We start from the raw sequence: 19,615 nt of genomic DNA on the forward strand, positions 1-19,615 counted from the left end.
GGAAAAAAAAGTTGCGGAGCCTCAACTGCAGCTCGGGCCAGAGCTTTTGGAACACAGCAACACATCCAGACCCTATCATGCTCCCTCTCTCCCCGTCTCCCCTCTGCCTGATGTAGTGTGACAGTGTGCTCGCCCGCAGCACTCTGCTGGCGTGGAAACAATCAGCTTTGACAGAAAGGGGGTGGCGGCGGTGGGTGGGGTGGTTGGGTGAGGGGTTCGGGGGGAGAGGGGGAGGCGTAGGAGTGAGGAGGGTTGGGTGGGCGGGGGGGTGATGGGGGGAGGATGAGGTTGCGGCCCGGGGCCTGTGCATGATGAACTGGATAGAGGAAGACCTGTCGACGGAGGAGAAGCAACACATACGGATAGACAGATAGATAGATAGATAGATAGATAGATAGACAGATAGATAGATAGATAGATAGATACGGGTTCAATTATGTCTCAAATTTGATTTAGAAATGTCTCCTTAATTGCAATAAATAACTTCAGAAAATGTCTCCCTTCAGCCGCTCATTCCCATTGTTTGTGTTACTTTGCTCATTGCTGTTATATTAAACCTAAACTGCGTTACTATATAGGGAAAAAATCCCATTGTTCCCATCACTCTTCAGGCTCTAATGTGATTTCATTTGAGGCTTGAAACAGGAAAACAACAACATTAACTGGCACGTACAACAAAACGAGGTCAAGTCCTCCTTCCAAACTCGGCCGTTTGATGAACCACAACATTTAATAACGTCTCGTAACAACCTGTTGACCGGGGGCGCAGAGCGGAGCTCAGCGTCTGAGGCCTGTGTTGACCCCCGTGTGAGGCGCCCACTTGACTCTATTGACTCACTCCGTTAAAGCAATCAGGCCCCATTGAGAGCGGGCCGACCCCTCCTCTCGAGACGCGGCTCCCTGCCAATGATTCCTCGACTCCAAACTTGTGCATGTGTGAGGAGGAGGAGGGGGAGGAGGAGGAGGAGGAGTGGGAGGCGGAGGGGGGAGGGGTGGAGGGCCGCTAGTGCGGCTTCAGCTGCCTCGTCTGCTCTAACCAGCTAATAAATATGAAAACAGCAGGTTAAAACTTTTTTATTCGTCCCGTGCCTGAAAGGATTATACCCTTCTATGGAGTGCCGTGAAAAATCCCCCAAACCTCATAATGCCCAATGTTGTCCCATAAAACTGTGTCAGACAAAAGGCAGAGAAAGGGGGCTTTTTCACGCATAAGGGGTTTTCTCAAGAGCACATTGAAGGGGAGCCCCGGCCCGGGACCCGCCCATAGATTATCTGGCTGTGGGTGAAAGCCCGGCTGGGAGCGGCAGGTGCGTGTGCCGGGGACCATGCGGAGGGTGTTGAACTATGGAGAATGCCGCGCAGCTGCCGGCAGGAATGTTTGCAGATTGTCACTTTCATTTAACTTGCTCTTTTTCTCCTCCTCCTCCTCCTCCTCCTCCTCCTCCTTGTCCTCCTCCCTCCCCCTCCGTCGCCCAGACCTGGTGACGGAGCCCAGCCCTCCCTCCGTCCCCTCCTCAGAGGGTCCCACAGAGATAGGGGCTAAATGGTGACACCCCTGTCCACAAAAGTGACAAGCGGCGTGGGTCGCGCCCGCCTCGGCGCCGTGAAATCGTGGATTAGAATGATAAGCTGCGAGGGCCGTTGCAGATTCCACTTCTTTTTCTCTCCGTGCCAGTTTTTTTAAAAACGGGACTGAATGAACTGCACGAGGCGAGGTGAACGCACCGGCCGGCTCTCACCTCGGCCCCTAGGGGCCTCTTTCACACAGGTTATTGGATTTCCAGCGCGGACGTCAACATATGGCAGAAGAAGCCGTTTTAATAATGCATCTCATGAATTTATATTCACAACTTTCCCCCCCCTGCAAACTGTGCATCTTGAAGGGATCTTTTGTCGACCTCTTCGTCGTCACGCCAGTCGGACTAAAAAAAAATCTGCTGTAGCTCACTGGCAGTCCCCTGCACGCTGACCCACGTAAAGGCTGTCAGCCTGCGCCTGGAAATGGCCTCTTAGAGCACCACGCACGGCGCTTAATCTCTGCCATCCACTTCCAAACTGTGGCCCGAGGCTATGCGAGGGTCCCACAAAAAAACATAATCCTCACTCATCGCCCCCACTGCTCGCCACCCCCCCAAGAAATCTCTGCAGCTCCTGTTGTTCCGCTGGGCTTTGGTTAAAATAAATAAATAAGTGAGTAAAGGGGAGAGCGCCGCATGTCACCGGCTTTTTCACGCCGAAAAAAGGGATTAATGTCGCCAACATTATGAATAATGAGAATGAATAACAAACAGCCGTCTGTTTACGTCTCGCCATTAGGGAGAGGAAAGAGCGTCCTTCAGCTTTTCATCGAGGGGCGTTAATGAATGAGGGTGGGGGCGTCGAGGGGTGGGGGGGGCAGAAAAACCCAACAGCACGGGATGAAAGTATACTGGCGTTGCCTTCATCCCTTAAATCATGTACGTCTCCATCGACTGATTCGGTCTGTATGTGTTTTTCAAAGCAACCAGGGCAATGAAGCAAAATGGTTTTTTTGTCCAAAAAAAAGCTGTGAGATGGAGAAATGACTGAGCGACGTCAAGTTGGTCTTTGTTTTTCTCTGTTGAGCTTGCTCATAAAAAGCTTTTAAATCTTTATGAGCAAGTTGGCACAAAGCATCAAATATTATGATTTGATATAGTTGTATGGTAACATCACTGTTGTGCCATCATGTTGGTAAATAGAAGAAAAAAAAATTTGCCATTGGATGACTGAAATGGGCACATGCTGCATTATGTTCAGAGAAACATTCATTCATTCATTTTCCATACCCGCTTAGTCCCGAGCTCAGGGTCACGGGTGTCTGCTGGAGCCTATCCCAGCTGTCTTAGGGCAAAGGCAGGGTGACACCCTGGACAAGTCGCCATAGAACATAGAAACAGACAACCATTCACACTCACATGCACACCTACGGAGAATTTAGAGTGTTCCTCACATGCATGTTTTTGGACTGTGGGAGGAAGCCGGAGAGAACCCACGCAGACACAGGGAGAACATGCAAACTCCACACAGAAAGGTCTCAGGTCCGGGCCCCAGAATCGAACCCACGACCTTCTTGCTGTGAGGCACAGCGCTAACCACTGCGCCACCGTGTCGCCCTTCAGAGAAACAGTGAAAGTCAAATTGTTATTCTCCAGAATAAGGTGTGGAGCTGCAGTTTTGACCGTGTGCTTGTGTGTTGCATGTCTTTTTGTTTTTGTCTGCCACGCTGACAGCTCAGTCTAGGCCGCCTCCCACCACAAGCCACACTTGCTCTGCCTCAACCATCAGACCCACCTGGTCCTCATGAGCTCATCACCAGACACTTTCAGGACTCCGTTACAATCTTCAGTCCACCGCTTGATTGTCCCTGCAAACGTTGTTTAAGATTAAGTGTATTAAGTGTAAAAGTGTATTAGACTAACAAAACTTTGGGTTTTGTATGTTTTTTCTTGTAGTTGTCCGGACTGTTGACTCCTCTCAAGCCCTGTGTCTGTCTGTACAGACGGACTACCCTGGCAGCAAACCTGCTTTTTCTGAAGCGTCATCAGCCAGAAGTCCCCCCCCCCCCCACTGGGTCCTTCTTCCATGTTCTTGCTGCACTGTTTCCATCCTCATTATCTTCTCTTGGTATTTTTTGTTTTCTTTATTTTTTGTTCTCATTATTTTTGTCCATGGACTCCTTGGCTAAACATGGCACGAGTCCTCTCTCCTGGAGTCTGCAATAGACATAATGCTTAGAAAAGTGCAAGATTGGCCTTTTCAGTAACAACTTGCAACCCAAAACTAAATTTCCCCAAACTTTCTCTGCCCTTGCATCTTTTCCTGAATATTAAAAAAAAGAAATGCCCAAGGAAAATTCCTCAAGAGTTTTAATTGGAGCAAACTGTTTAAAAATATCAACTGTTCGCGGAACACTGCAGGTAGCGATGTGACAAATACCGAAGTTACTTTCCAAGTGTTTGAAAAGCAGCCTGTTTTGAAGCGTTCCGTGTCGCCGACTAAATTCTTGGCAGCTGCCGAGTGTTTCTGCAACATGCCGGATCAAAAAAAAAACCTGTGCTTCCTTGCTACTCCAAGGAATGAGAACATACATGCTTTCAGCAAAAGTAATTATTATTCATTTTGACAAAACAACATAAACATGCAACCAAAACGCCTTGACCTGCCTTCCTTACGCAAAAAAACCCTGTATCCACAGCTGCCAGAGTGGACAAGCGCTGCTTGGTGCAAAGAATATGAAAATGAAATATGAAACGCTGGTGTGATAAACTGGTAGATAATCATCTTTTCATTAAACTTTCATCCCCAGTGACTTAAATATTCAAGAGCCCAATTACAGAGCTTGTATCTGGCTCTCTCCCTCGCTCTCACTCTGCCTCATTCTCGCTTTTCTTAACAAGAGCAGTCAGGGATGATGATGGCGGGGTGGGGTGGGGGGGGGAGCGTCATGCGAGTGGCTTAAGGGGTTGAGTCAGGAGCTGTGCTATGGGTGGGTGGGTGGGTGAGTCGAGTGGGGGTTTGGAGGGGTTGTCGCTGGGGTGGAGGGAAGAATGACCCGTCGTCCCTGCGCAGCCGAGGACGTGGAGCGGCAGGCCTGACACGAGCCTGTCCAAACACTGCGACGGGAGCAGAGGGCCTTATAGGGATGGAAGGGCAGCAGATAGACGGTGATGCAGGTCTGATGGATGGAGGGATGGTGGGAAGAGAGGGTGTGTGTGTGTGTGTGTGTGTGTGTGTGTGTGTGTGGTGGGCGTGCGGGGTGTTAGAATGAGACAGACGCGGCAGAGAGAGAGAGAGGGGTATAGATTTTCCGGGCAGATAGTGGAAAGATGTGCGCATCCTGATGAGTGCATGGCACAAACGGGGTGGTGGTGGTGTGTGTGTGTGTGTGTGTGTAGGGGGGGTGGGGGGGGCACATGACTCTCTCGTCTTGCCTCCGCCACTGTGTGTGTGTGTGTGTGTGTGTGTGTGTGCGCTCGTGCGCGTTTGGCGCGCGCGTGTGTCAGTGTATTAGCAGTCAGAGCACTGAAGCCCACGGGCGATTCCTGTGTGTGCTTGCGATAAAGGGAAAAAGGGAGGAAGTATAGCGGGAGGGTGGTGGCGGAGGGGGGTTGGATGGGTGGATTTGGGGGTGGGGAGGGGAGAGGAGGGGGGGCGAGACGAGGAAGTTGGGTAGTGGGTGGCGGCGGAGGAGGGGGGTGTGCAGAGAGAGAGAGAGAACTGGAAAAAAAAAAGAGAGGAATGAGCATCCAGCAGAGAGGGGAGCTTCCTCTGTGCTGCCAGAGCCTCTGGATCATGTCCCCATTGGTCTTTTTCTTTCAAACACACACACACACAAGAGCACACAACACGCACACACACACACCCTCACCCAATTGCTCCTCTTCTCCCTCAAACCAACCCCTCTCCTCCCCTCCTCCTCTCCTCCCTCTCATGAAAAGAGTGTCTTGGCAGGGTAATTAAGAATGGCCTCTAAACACAGGAGTATGGCAGGAACGCTCCAGATGAAAGTAAATGATTAAAATAATTACAGGCTGAGAGCTGACGAGCCGGAGTGTGGTGTGGGGTGGCCGCCGGACATTTGTCGGTAATTAGATAATTAATCTGAATGCAAATGATGAGCCCTAACGAAGCAGTCAAGCTGAACCAGCGACAACTGCCGTGAGTGAAATGTGAAGGGGAGGGGGAGGAGGAGGAGGAAGAGGAGGAAGAGAGACACACATACACACACACACGAGTGTAAAACCTTCCGCTTTTTAAAAAAAACAACAAAAAAAACAAAAAAAAAAACCCAGCATGAACACACTGAAAAGCAGCAGCAACGTTGTAAATCAATAAGTGTTTCAGCTCCCAAAACAGCCCACATCACGCTGCCTGTGCCCCTCAGTGGAAGTGACAAGCAGACATGAGCACCTTGTTAAAAATATACAAAGGGAAGAGAGCCTGTGCTGTTGTTGCTCTGCATTAAAATTAAAAAAAGGAAAAAGACAGAAAGAAAAAAACTCAGAAAAGAAGACAAAGGGGGGGGAGCTATCTCCTCTCCCAGGGAGCCGAAATGCCGAGTGAAGGGCGCCGCCGACATGAAATGGCACCCGAGGAGGAAAACACAGCTCGCCCTAAAATGCAAGAGCAAATTGTGGATTTACCCGCTCGCTCGCTGCCGCCGCACCTCCTGCACCTGCACGCACGCACTCATTATCGCCCGACGCGCCGCTTCCTCCGCCTGCAAACACTATCAGCGTACTGCGCGCGCTCTCGGAAGATGTAAATAACAAACTTCATAACTCAGTCAACCGGCGGTTGTTTTATATTTTTATTTATTTTTATTTCACTGCAAGGTTGGTGTAACAGGTGCAGACGCTCGGCGACGCTCACAACAGTCTGTTGTCAGGGTTAAAATGTATGTTGTTGTTTTTTGTTATTCTTCCTGGTTTAGAGTTATATGCGTACATGGGCAAATCGGTAGAGCCTTTCTTATTAATAAATAGCTTTAAAGAGAATAATAGCTGTGTAATTTACTGAGAAGGTGAGCATTATGTGATGCTTTCCATTAATGAACCAATCAAATGAATCCAATTATTAAAGCTCTGTTTTAATCCATTCAACTCTTCCAGGGGTTAACGACGGTATTTAAAAACACACTGGCTTCATTTTTGTGATCTAATCATTGCCAATGAGCTTAAAAAAGATGTTTCTACTAAAATATTTTAGTCTGGTGACGACCTCTTTGCCGTTAGTTGCTCGTTCATTAAATGAGTCCGTCTACCTGCGTGCCATCGTGAAAGATAACATCAATTCATACGGTCCTCTTGCCTGTATGCCAGTCGACACTCATCAAAGCCATAAGAAATCCCCACCACCACCTTAATGAAGGATGCAGCTCAGGCGTGAGGGTTAATTACAGCCAAGCTTGTTAGTGCCAATTATGCAACGCATTTACTTACACCTTTAAGACACTCCAGAGGGAAAGTGTTTTACCTGTCCACCACTCTCATTAAACACCACGCAGATCACTTACGCAGGGCGCCTCGGCGTGGTCGCAAGAGACCTCTGTTGTGTGGGGGAATGTGTTGTTTGCAACATATTCCTGTGATTGCGTTGTAAACCCCGAGCCACGTCTTAATTTTCACATAATACGTAATCCGTCTTGTGTGATTTGCTGAAATCGTTTCTGTAAATGCATTGTTCCGATTAATTTTTGTTTCCTTAAATGTAGATTCGGCTTAAAATGAATCACTTGTAACAAGACGTGGTTGATTTTTTTTTTAAAACATGCCATTTGAAACAATAATACTGAAAACACAAATGTTTGCTTTAGTTTATGGCTGCACAAAATTACAAAGACAATGTCCAATTCTGACAGCAATTTTGGCATTTAATTACAGAAACAATGATAACACGAATGATAGATGGTGAATGAAACACACAGTTAAATGGTATTAAGCACATTTTTCTAAGGAAAATATGCATCAAAATTTGAATGGAAAGATTAGATTATTATTATTCTTACAAACCTGAAAGAACTCATTGAACTGCTGATAGCAAGGAAGCGATGAAAGAAAGAAGTTCTCTAAACAATTCATGAAACTGTTGAACAACTCAGTCGTTTCACTGGTAGAGATGTAAGAATACTCTTTTGGACAGTGTATCAGTGTATGTAATAATGATCTCAACACAGGGTAATTCATCACTTAAAACAATTTTCCTGTATTAGCTCAAAATGAAAGATTAAAAAAAGCCCAATTACAAACTAAAACTCACTTAACGGCCTTATAAAATGACCAAAACAGCCAAATGTTTTTCTTGGCTAAGGACTAGCAGATATCAGAAAGAGACGTTTGACTAAACTATGTTTCATCACAGCATAACAACTACACATTAACTATCACAACATTGACACATTCTCAGAGTAGTATATATATTTTAAAAAAAAAAAAAAAAGCATTATGAGTAAAAGTTATTTTTTCTCAAATCAAACAAATCATTGAATATTGTCCTCTGTCTTCATAGTCAAGTCAGTTGAATGAAAACATAGTTCCTCAGTCTTGCCGAAGTGTTTTTATTCCACGATCAACTCAAACCCCTCTGCTTCCTCAAACTCAGCGTTCATCTTGGCAGCAATTGCGTCCACCTCTGACTGATTGATCTGCTGCACCTTCCTCCTCCTCTTCTTCTCCTTCACGACAGCCACGCCAGGAATGTTTGGGTCAAGCTCGGGGAATGTGGAACCACAATCCTCACCCTCCAGCAAAGACGAGAAAGAGTTCAGCCCAGACAGCGACCCCGAGACCTCCAGACCGACCTTGGATTTCCCAGCAAGCCGGACCACTTCGGGTGTTTGCAGATTGTCAAAGCCGAACAGGGTCTCCCGCGAGTGGGGGCTGTTGAAGGACTTTTCGCTCAGCCTGCTGTAGGACCGCCGCACTTTATGCGACCATGCCGCGTCGTCTGGATCAACAGCTGGCTGTTGTGGAGGGGGAGCAGGCGGTGGGGTGGATGGAAGAATCGGTGAGGGCATGACGGCCTTCTTCTTCTTCGTTGAGGAGGAACGCCCATGGCCTGTCACATTACCTGGGGTGGACACTTTTGCCTTCTTCTGCTGGCTACCCACGGACCGCCTGGACGTGTTCTCCTTGTTTTCCTCCGAGGGTGCAACAGTCTTTCTCGGTGCTATTTTCCGGACCGTGATTGAGCGTTTAACAGCGGCTGTGGATATCGCCATTTTCTCGCTAGCATTTTGGCTAATGTTAGCCTGAAGAGGAGACGTCAAACGCGCTGACCGTCTTCGCTGTGAACCACTGAGGTCACTTAAGTCCGCCATCACGTCTCCAAGAACCCCTTCGTTAATATCGCCGTATCTCGATCAAATAAGCGACACTTACAGGTTTTCTTTGCAGTCGACGCGGTGAAAACGCCACAGCAACACAACACACTCCTTTCAAATTGCCCGCCCGCGTCGGCGTCGCACACATTCGTCACCACAACGTCTTCCGGTGACGACATCCATATGCGACACAAATCTCAAACTTTTGCTGTGTAATCTGCGCTCAGCAAGAGAAGGGACACGTCTGCCGTTTCATACTACTACTACTACAGAAGTTGCTTGTAGTTATTTTACAGAATGGAATATTTAATTGGCATACAGGGACCCGACTTTGTCCTTGTCGCCGCGGATAATGTAGCAGCCAGCAGCATCATTCAGATGAAACACGGTATGACAGTGCGTTAGCTTAGCATTAGCCGTTTATCCGGTTGAGTTCGTGCCGCTCATTAATTGTTTACATGGTTTTGCTTGTATTTAAACGTAATAGTCGTATCGAGAAGTTGATTATTTTATTTTCATGTCGATGTGAATTTAAAAGTGAAATATTCCCCCATGTAATGGTTGAATAATGTTTATCTTAGCAAAGCTACTGGTAGCAGCTAACTCCGTCCGAGGAAGCGCTAACAAACCTACGAATTTATATTTTTTGAGTAAATTTACAGTGGAATTTCTATGATGTTCAGTCATAGTTAATTGTATGTGTCATGTGAACACACGTTCGGTGCCGAACTACGGTCAATTAGGGTTGAATGAAATGCCTTTTCAATCTTTTGACTGTGAAAGTGAAAGTAGATACTGATGTCACATTTCCATGTGCAGGTGTTGGCAAATGCGCACTTAATCGTAACATTTAAAAATGCGCCGTTTGTTGTTCCAGACTATGACAAGATGTTTAAACTCAGTGAGAAGATCTTGCTACTGTGTGTTGGAGAGGCTGGAGACACGGTGCAATTTGCGGAATACATCCAGAAAAATGTCCAGCTGTACAAAATGAGAAATGGTAAGGAATGTTTACTCTAATAATGTAGTTGTGTGGTTAGCTTATAAGGTTTCGGCAGAGTTAACTAAAAAAATAAATAAATAAATGTTTTTCTTTTGATTTCTTGTGTCTTCGGATCATCATTAGGTTATGAACTCAGTCCATCCGCAGCGGCAAACTTCACACGGAAGAACCTTGCGGAATACCTTCGGAGCAGGGTAATTACCACAATGCACAAGAAATACTGACCTTTCAGTCTTTACCCAACACAGCATATACATTGAAATTGTTCAACTGGTTTTAATTGAAAGAGCTGACTTATAAAGAAGGCTTACTTACAGTTTCTTAAAAAAGAATGTATTTATTATGCAAATAATAACCTCCAGGTAGTGACCTGGAAAACTCTTGAATGAAATGTGGCACATTCAAATTTCTTAATTCTTAAGGGCACATCCCTTGTGACACTATAGTACTCCAGAGATTTCTAATAAATGACAAGCAACTAGGAGTAGCAATGTTGGAGTATGCTTTTAAACTTTACTATATAGCTGTACTATATAGGAAAGGCAATCAATAACATGTATGTTGAATATTTACCACATTTACTTTAAAATCCTTAGAGTGAAATTTAAAATCGACCCATACAACTCATGACATATTTGGCCAACTGACTTGGTGACCAAACAAGTTCTGTCGGTTCTCCTCTGTATGTTTTTATTATTTTTTTTTTACTAATAACTTTAATTGGTCAAAACTCACAGGAAAATCAGATTTTTTTTAAATAACATTTTCTTAGTAAGTGGCATGAAAAAATAATTTCCCATTAAAAGGTAGACTAACTTACACTAAATCCACACTCGCAAAGCACAAGGTATCAGTTCAGGTGGGAATTTGGTGGCTGTGTTTGTGCCATTATCAGCTTCACATGTCTGTCCTGAGACAGCGGACTCATTGTGACAGAGGCGGCTTCATTTGTCAGCTCGTTATGAATGATGACGAAGGTTTTTCCCTCTGAGACCTCATGGCAACACCTGAGCCTCCAACGCCCCCTCCCCAGTAGACAGCAGAGCTATGGGCATACTAAGTACCATGATTTTGAACTCTAGTATTGCATGTTTAAACCACCATGGCATCCTTTATGTATAGAGTACATGCACATCTGTATGTTCACACTTGTTAGGTTAGTTTGGGTTATGACCATTTGTGCTGTTGAGGTGTGCTTTTATCAGCCTTTAAACAAGCAAGACCCAGATTCACAAGCAGTTTTGTATGTGAAGACTCTGAATTTAGTGCTTAGTAACATACAATGACTCTTTTACAGTTTTTCTAATAGTATGTATAGTTTAAGGCACCAAATAATGTGATACTAAATTATTGTTACTATTTTACAATCATAAGGTATAAAAGATGAATTAGACTTCTCCTGCGTTTTCTGTATTTTGAACTTTTTAATGTAATGCTTTGGTACAACGTAACTTATTACTGTGCTTTTACTTTTTAAATTTTACTGAGGTTTCATCACAGTCTGTGAGATCACATGTATTTGGACTTTAGAATGTTTTTACTACATATGACGCGCGTGCCTTCTGATGACTACACCACTATAAAAAAAATTGTTTGAGAGTATCAGACAGTAATCTAGTGTGTGGCCGTACTAGTTACACCTTTTCATTTTTTGACATTAATCATGTAGGGTTTTTTTTTTTAAACTAAACTATCTACACAGCTGCTTATGAATTTGGGGTAAAAGTCTTGTTTTATCCGATCAGCACTATAAAATCAAACATATTGTACCTAACATTACTGTAAAAGAGCCAGACTAGACTTTAAAAGCTTGAACTTGATTTATTTTTGTGACAGTCGGATTGTTTTTCCCCCGTATGCCTTGTCATACCAGTTCACAGGTCACTTCAGTCTCTTTTACGCACTGGCACTAATGTGTAAAGAGCACTGCAGCTGGTCCATGTCACAATAGCAGAGGAGTGAAAATAATTACAAAAAACAATTAGTGTGGCGGAGGAGGGAATGTGGGACACATCGAACGGGGGATAGTGGTGGAGTCAGAGCGTGAGTGGGGGGAGGAGCGGCGCTGCTGGTGGTGGTGGTGGGGGTCCCAGGGGTAACCAAGCAGGCCCAGTAGACAACAGCACACAGACAGGGAGTGTGAGAAGGAGTAGTAGTCAACATACACACGGTTCTCTCTCTGTCTCACACACACACACACACACACACACACACACACAGGGGGGACCTATAGGATCGGCTCACTCTGTCAAGGTTGCTTGCGCTGCGGAGGATAACATTTATATTCATGTCTCGCCATAAGCTGCGAGTGTATCGTTATTTTTTCGTGCCTCACGGTGATGAATTTGTTTTTTTTTTTTTTTCTTCCGTTCTTCCTTTTTTTTTTTTTTTTTTTTTTACGAGTGCAGGATTTACTAATGCTGCTGCATCCTCAGGAGTGCTCGAAACTGAAGTAATAGCACTTTCTCCTCTGCATCCCACACCTTCCTGGAGCAATGCTCTCCGTCAACCTCCAGAGTACATGGACATTTGCAAATTATCTTGTATAAACAGGTTTTTTTAAGGCCGTTTTTATCCCCCCCAGAACATCTCGGCCATGTAGAATACATAATGTGCGTTGTCTGTCTGAAAGTGAAGCAGAGAGAAGTCATCTGCTGGAAAAATTGGATGGTTTAATATCAACTAGATGTTGTGGGTGAGAAACGCCTGCATTTTCTCAGGACTGTTTCTCTTCCGTGTTTAAATCTTGTTCTCAATCAGCGCCTTCAATTACAAAGCGTCAGGGTACAGTTTTCAAAAGGTTTGTGTCTGCTCCACTTCAGAAATAACCATTTAAAGTTTCATGGTTGGGCCTTTCTCACACACTTGACCTTTTAAATGAAGTAAAAAAGTTAAAAAAAAAATAAAGTTTTTTTTGTAGATCCACAAGATTCTTTTGAGTCGTCACAACTAAATGTAAACATTATTCCACATGCTTATTGTGCACTTCATGTGGCCCACACACAGTCATATAGACGGGGCAGATAGGAGATCACCTCTGGCACCGGATTTATTGACAGCGTTCTGAAATCGTGCGTAGAACAATTGAACTGCCCGTACTATAAACTAACCTTATTAACCTTATTATCAGGGGCACTGGCAGACAATGTAAGGAATTATTTTTAATTAATCTGATTAAATCATTGCGAATTCAAGTTTATCCCAGACAGAAAAGAAAGATAATGATCTGTTTTTGTACATCTGACCCCCTGCCCCCCACCCCCACCCTCAACCCCGACCATCCTTGAATCATCCTCTAGCACATACACCCTCCCCCCAAAAAGCACCATGTGATCCCAGTGGCACGTCCAGGCCCCTAGGTCAAACACCACTGGCTGATAAATTAATCAGCGGTATATTGTTAATTCTGACGGCCTTATTCCTGCAGGATAAATTACAGATGAGTCCTTTAGTATGAAAGATGTCATCCCCCCCCAGTGGCTGCAGACCTCCGGGAGGTGTAGTTAACTAAAGTCAGCAGAGCATGGCGGGCGCGGAGGAAGCGAGAGCAGCTCCGCGCGTACGCCACCCAGAAAAACAACGGCGCGCCCCTCTGGAGGATATCGCCTGCGCTCCGGCTTTCAGCCAGGAGACAAAGAGGGAAAAAATAAGCAGACGGCTGGCGGGCGGGCGGCGACGGCACCTGAGGCCTCGGTGTGGCTTACATGCACTTCAGCGGCGGGCGCCGACGATGCACATCAAATGCAGAGGAACCCGGATCCGTGTGAGGTCCCAAAACGCAAAAACAAACCACGTTTTAGTTCATTTGCGATCATCATCGCACTGACAGTGCGGTGTGACGGCCAGGAGAAAAAAAAAGTTTAAGCGGGTCAATAGGTGTGGGAGGCAGAGACGCAAGGTTAAACTGATACAGTAGCAGATGTTTTTATAAATAACATCATTTTTTTGGGAGGGGGTATTTGGAGGGGCTACGTAGGAGGAGATGTTGGCTATTGATTTCTCCTCATCAACAGCAGCGCGCCGAGAGGAACTGTAAAAAAAGCGGCGGTCGGCAAAGTTCGATCAGTGGGGCCGCGGCGGTTAGCAACAGTTAGCCTCGACGCCACCGTAATCCCCCTCACCCCCCCACCCCCCCGCGTGGGTCCGTCAGACGCTCCGTAGCGCGGGAAGACCACGATGGGCACAAATAATTACTGGCACCATATTGCGAGCGCCTCCCCTCGCTCCTGCACAGATGAACAATTAATACGGCAGATTGAGGAGAAATGCCAATAAAAAAAGAACATGCCCAGGGGCGGGGCACGAGAGCGGAGGGGAGAGAGGGAGGGCGGAGGGAAGGAGGGAGGGAGGGAAGGAAGGAAGGAGGGGAGTGGGAAGCGTTGGAACGTGAAAGAGGAGAGTTTGGGGTTGAATATGTGATGATTTTCTTTGCATTTTCCTTCTCCCCCTCCCCCAAAGTGTTCATTTGTGTCACGGCTTGAACAGTTTTTGGGTGCGAAAGTCGCTTTTGCCAGAGTCGTAAAGGAATATTGCAACATTTTTGGAGCTTTGCCTCCCACCTCAAAGTTGGAAAGAGTCAGAGGGACAACGGGCGCTTTCCTTTATGTCCATTAATACAAACTGGTGGAAGCTGTCGAACCGTCGATAATAGATTTCATCTGCCTGCTTTAATCCCTCCTTCCCGTTTCCTGTGGTTCTGCCAGCGCTCGTCTTCCTCGGCCGACTCTTGGTCGTGTTTGTGTCTGCCGAAGCTTTTCTTTTCTTTTTGTTTTGGTGGCGCCGCAGCAGTCGCCGTCTCTGGCAGAGAGCCGGGGATCGGGGGGGGGGGGTAGGTGGGCTAAAGTATATGTGTGTTGTTTGCATGTGAAGCAGAGGGTGTGAGTTCAGGTGGCTGCCTTAACAAGGCGCCTGGTCCCCATGCTAGGTGACGCGGGGAGAGGAGCTTATTTTGATGCCAAGTCGGCGGCGCTGTTACATTGTAACCAGTGAGACAGGTGCGTAGCGGTGGGGGGGGGGAGGTGTGACGCGACGCCGCTGGGGTGTCACAGAGGAGTTGATGCACACAAACACACACACACACACACAAACAGATATTCACACTCACAGACCCGTCGTTAACACGCAGACTTATTTGGCCTCCGCGGGGAGCAGGCAGCAGCAGCAGCAGCTCGTCTGAGGGCAGGGTTGAAGCGAGAGGGTAACTTGACTTTAACGTGAACGCACCACATGGAATGCAATATTTTTGTTCTTTTTTTTTCAGGTTTTGTTGTTGCGTTTTAATCACAGAGAAACACTCTCCCTCCTCAACCTCCACCAAGAATTTAGGCCATAAGTTGTTTTGGATTTTAAAAAAAATGTCTAGTTTCTTTTTCCCTTTTTTTTTTCTTCCCCGTTCGGGGTTTTTTCGCTCCCTCTTCCTGTTAAATGAGGAACAACGAAGAAGTGGGGTGGGGGGGATTAGTGTTGTGGTGGAAGAGAAGGGAGAAGAGGGCTGGGAGCGTAAAAGATGTAATTTGAAAAGAGAGGAGGAGGTGGAGGAGGAAGGGGCAAGAGAAATGACTTCAGAAGTTTTTAATGAGCCCTGGCATTACTTGAGGGCACGGGGTGAGGGTGAGGGCGGGTAGGAGAGGTAGGGAGGGGCTGAGGGGCTGAGGCAGAGGAGGTGGGAGTGAAAGAGGGGATGGGAGAGGTGGGAGGGAGGGAGGGAAGGAGGGAGATGCGGCGCGATTCAGGGAGCAACAAGGGCGCCGACTTAGAGCAGATGTCACACTGCCACTGACACCCCGACACTCCCTCCTCCTTACACACACACACACACACACACACACACACACACACACAGAGTCATGTGACCCCCTCCTCGCCCCCGTCGCTCAGCCCTCCTGACGCCGTGTTATAAAAATTCATTGAATGGTTGTGACACAAACACAAGCTCTTGTGTACGTGCAGACGGCAGACTTGAGTTCTGGAACTGCAGGCGAACACCGGGTCCTGTGGTTCTACCTGCGTTTCACCCCACCCGCAGAGCCGTCGTGCGTTGACTGAGGTGTTAACGATACGAGAACCTCGGGAGACTTTGCTGAGGCTGCCCCGCCTCCTTCAAGAAGTGTTTTGTATGCAGTGTTTCAAGATTCAAGGATTCAAACGACTTTATTAATCCCCGAAGGGTCATTCAATTTACACTCTCAAGTCACAAGTATAAGAAAAAGGGCACCAGATAAGAAACAGCACAGACAACATCCACTCTTCCAGTACCACAGGTTGGCAAGGGCAATCAGCGCTAGCAGCAAATAATAAGATAATATAGTCACTAAATATACAATAGATGCACACTACGGCTCTCAGCTCACAATGCCGGGCCTGTGTTTAAGTGTCTCATTGAGAAGCTGATGGTGAATGGTTGAAGTGTTGGAGCAGATTAGCCAGGAGGTGAAATGTAACCTTATCACTTAAAGTTTTTGTATCAATTGAAAAAATGATCACGCTTTTAATCAATGAACACATTGAGTTTTTGTTTTGAGGAGGATCCTGTTGCAAACATCAGCTGTTAATCCTATTAAATACTTGTTCCTGATGAAAGGAACCCTATTGGTTCTATTGGTTTGGTTTTTGATGCTGCTGTGCTCCTCACTTCTGTTGCACCTTCTTTGCTTTTGTCTTTCAGTGAAGCAGAGTGTTTTTCTTCTTCTTTTTTTTCCACCCCCAAACCAACAGCCACCTGCTACACATCCTCTAAACCTTTTACCCGAAGTGAACGTTCGCGACTGACTGATTTCAATGTGCCTACAGTGATGTTGTACATCTCACACAGCAGCAGCAGCGGCAGCAGCAGCAGCTTCACTCCAGATCTAAACGTCAATCCTCCTGTGTTGGGCTTCTCTTCCCCCCCCCCCCCATCAGACTCCATATCATGTGAACCTGCTGCTGGCGGGCTACGACGACGCAGACGGCCCCAGCCTCTTCTACATGGACTACCTGTCTTCCCTGGCCAAGACGCCCTTCGCCGCCCACGGCTACGGAGCCTTTCTCACTCTCTCCATCCTTGACCGGCACTACAGACCAGGTCAGCTCCGAGGGAAAAAATCCTCAAAAACGTTTGTCTCGTTATCGTTCCCGCGGGACCCCTCAGAGACAGGAGGCGGGGCCGAGCTGGTTCACACTGCGGCGGAGGGGCAAAGTGAACGCCTCTGATCAGGGTCTTGTTACTGCTGAAAACTGCTCACAGATTGTTTTTCTTCACATGGCCGCTTGAGGCGTTGCTCTCTTTCCATTGACATCGTCGTTTTGCTGACAATACTGTCGTTTTTTTAACATAGCTGAACCTGCTTTAACAGTTCTCCTTTTCTAATGTTTGAATTCCACCTTTTCTTCCAGATCTAACCCGAGAAGAAGCCGTGGATCTGCTCAAGATGTGCATTGCTGAAGTACGTAAACAAGTTTGACTTACCATGTTGATTTCAAAATAGAAATGTAGTTGTTTTTTAGAAGAAAGTGTGAGGAGTAGCCTGTCTTCGCCCCGCTGTCACTCCAACCTCCACCTGACCGCCAGGTGCGGCAAACACCAATCAGAATGCCTGAAAGTGACTAAGCAGAATTTTATCTGGGGTTTTTTTTTCTATTCAACTGCAGTTACAATGTTGCTTTTTCATTACCAGTGTCACAGGAATCTGCCCACAGTAGAAATGGAACACTGGTTGCAGTTATAAGACGCGCTAAATATACATGCAGTATTTAATCACTGTGCTTTCGCTAGTTTTCCCGACATGAATCAACGTTGGTTAGGAATAGAAGAATGTGAGCCGTGTTGTCGTCGACACAGTCGCAGTGGGTTTATCACTGGATATTTGGTCAGAGGACCTTCTTCTTCCTCGACCCTCCTGGAGTGGGTTGAAAGTCCACTGTTTTACAGCTAAGACCAGAGGTAGTAAAGAATAACTAGCTCCAATTAGCCTGAACACGGTGGACGGACACACTTGTTACAGACACTTTTAATTCGATTCTGCAGCAGCAATTGGACACGCTTGCGAGTGGTTCTTAACGCTTCCTCCCTCATCTTGCGCCTCCCTGCAGCTGAACCGGCGCTTCATCCTCAACCTTCCCTCCTTCAACGTCCGCGTGATTGACAAGGAGGGCATCCATGACCTGGAGAAGATCTCCGCTGGCACCAAGACCGACACCAACTAGTCCGCTGCCCGCCTCCCCTCCCCCAGTCGCCCTTATTTTTTTTGTACTGTTGACCTCCTTGCTCTTCTGTTCCAATAAAAAGTGACACACAGTCGAGATACGAGCTCTTTGTCCCTGTGGTGCTTTTTCTCGTTGTTCTCCAGTCTACTCATCTGCACAGAGAGAGAGAGGGAGAGAGAGAGAACAGCCTCCTGGCTGTGTACTTTTGCACTTGTACTCAGTGAGTGTGCATGTGGGTAATGTACGCTTGCTCATGCTTGTACATGTGTTATGAAACACTAATGCACAGATGGTGTTGTATTCAAAAGGAGGGGAAAGTTTTTAAGAATTGTTGAAGGTCATCGGAATATGCCGACATTTTAAACGGCAATTTCAGAGGCGAAGACTGATGGCAGGAATGAATTTGTGTTTCAGCCAGATAGTTTAAAGCGCTCCTGTTATGAAAAACTGACTATCAACTGCCTACCTAAGAAGTTGAGAAGATATCACAGTAACATCTGTGCAGATTTTTTTTTCATTGTGCTGACCCTGAGATCTAGAATCTTTCTTTCCCGCTACAGCTAGCGCATAGCAGTGATGTTGGCTAGAGTGACTGGCCAATGACAGAGGAGTGGACAGTTCCAAGCTGGAGCCACTGGTGGAGCAGGTGGGGAAGTTTGGAAGAAGGCAAAAAACACAAGAGAAAAATGTAAATTTTGTAAGGCCTGCGCAGCTCACACGAGGACTTTTTGACCAAACAAAATGTGTTTATGGTTGAAAATAAAAAATTATTTGGTAAATCTGGAAACTGTATTAATAAGGCCCATTTGAGTGATTTACCACATTCTCACATTTTAAAGTTTTACTATCTTGCTATTAAAATGCTGACTTTCACAGACTTTCCTTTAAGACCCTGGAAACAGTAGATATTCATTTAGCAAGTCAGTAATTGAACAACACAAAGTTGGCAGCAATTCAATAAATCAGGTCAGCTTGTAAAAGTTTCTGTATAAAACAGTGTTGCCGCACAACTATTTGTCACTCAGATTGGTTTTTCACATTCCACAATTGGCCCTTAAATTGGTTTCTGGAGTAAAACATGTCTTTTATGTTTTGTTGTTATGTTTATGTTTTTTTCAACCCAATGATGAGCGAGAACGCTGCTGCTGAAGTAAATCTGTCTGTGTGTGTTGGGGCCGAGTGTTACAGTAAATGAGCTCACTTATATAAAGCTGTAAATAGAAAAGAAAATCAGGCCAAGTCGGTAACATCGCAGTCAAACGGTTGTGTGTGTAAGCGAGACAGCCTGCTCGCATGTGTGTGCGCGAGCAAGGAGATACTTTGTGTGAGTGTGTGTGTGTGTGTGTGTGTGTGTGGCTCTATCACCGTCTCCTCTCTCCACCACAGACAGGTGATTAATAAACATTAAACAATCCCTCCTCTCTCAAACACCGGAATCTGACGGGAAGAGCAGCATATGTTTGCCTGCAGGCACAGAGAGAGATGGAGAGCGGCCCCGCTGAGTGTCAGATAGAAGGAGGTGGGGTGGGATCTGAGGGAGGGAGGGTTGGTGGGGGGTGGGGGGTGGGCCGGGGCGGAGGGGAGCT

At 46.3% G+C, this 19,615-nt stretch overlaps 2 protein-coding genes across 2 annotated transcripts; one reads left to right on the forward strand and one right to left on the reverse strand.

The window, feature by feature from the left end:
* Nucleotides 1-7,372: 7,372 nt before the first annotated feature.
* Nucleotides 7,373-8,989, reverse strand: cdca5 (cell division cycle associated 5). Its single transcript, XM_076011254.1, has one exon. The coding sequence runs from the start codon at nucleotides 8,837-8,839 to the stop codon at nucleotides 8,078-8,080; it is 762 nt and encodes a 253-aa protein (XP_075867369.1). The 5' UTR covers nucleotides 8,840-8,989; the 3' UTR covers nucleotides 7,373-8,077.
* Nucleotides 8,990-9,018: 29 nt separating this feature from the next.
* psmb2 (proteasome 20S subunit beta 2) lies at nucleotides 9,019-18,132 on the forward strand. Its single transcript, XM_076011255.1, has 6 exons — nucleotides 9,019-9,230; nucleotides 9,720-9,842; nucleotides 9,969-10,039; nucleotides 16,746-16,908; nucleotides 17,220-17,269; nucleotides 17,916-18,132. Exons 1-6 carry the CDS (start codon nucleotides 9,140-9,142, stop codon nucleotides 18,027-18,029), a joined length of 612 nt encoding a protein of 203 aa, XP_075867370.1. The 5' UTR covers nucleotides 9,019-9,139; the 3' UTR covers nucleotides 18,030-18,132.
* The last annotated feature ends 1,483 nt before the right edge of the window (nucleotides 18,133-19,615 follow it).

The sequence above is a fragment of the Nelusetta ayraudi genome, unplaced genomic scaffold, assembly GCF_046127955.1.
Source record: "Nelusetta ayraudi isolate G7.1 ecotype Tasmania unplaced genomic scaffold, CSIRO-AGI_Nayr_v1 ptg000135l, whole genome shotgun sequence".
Classification (NCBI taxonomy): Eukaryota; Metazoa; Chordata; class Actinopteri; order Tetraodontiformes; family Monacanthidae; genus Nelusetta; species Nelusetta ayraudi.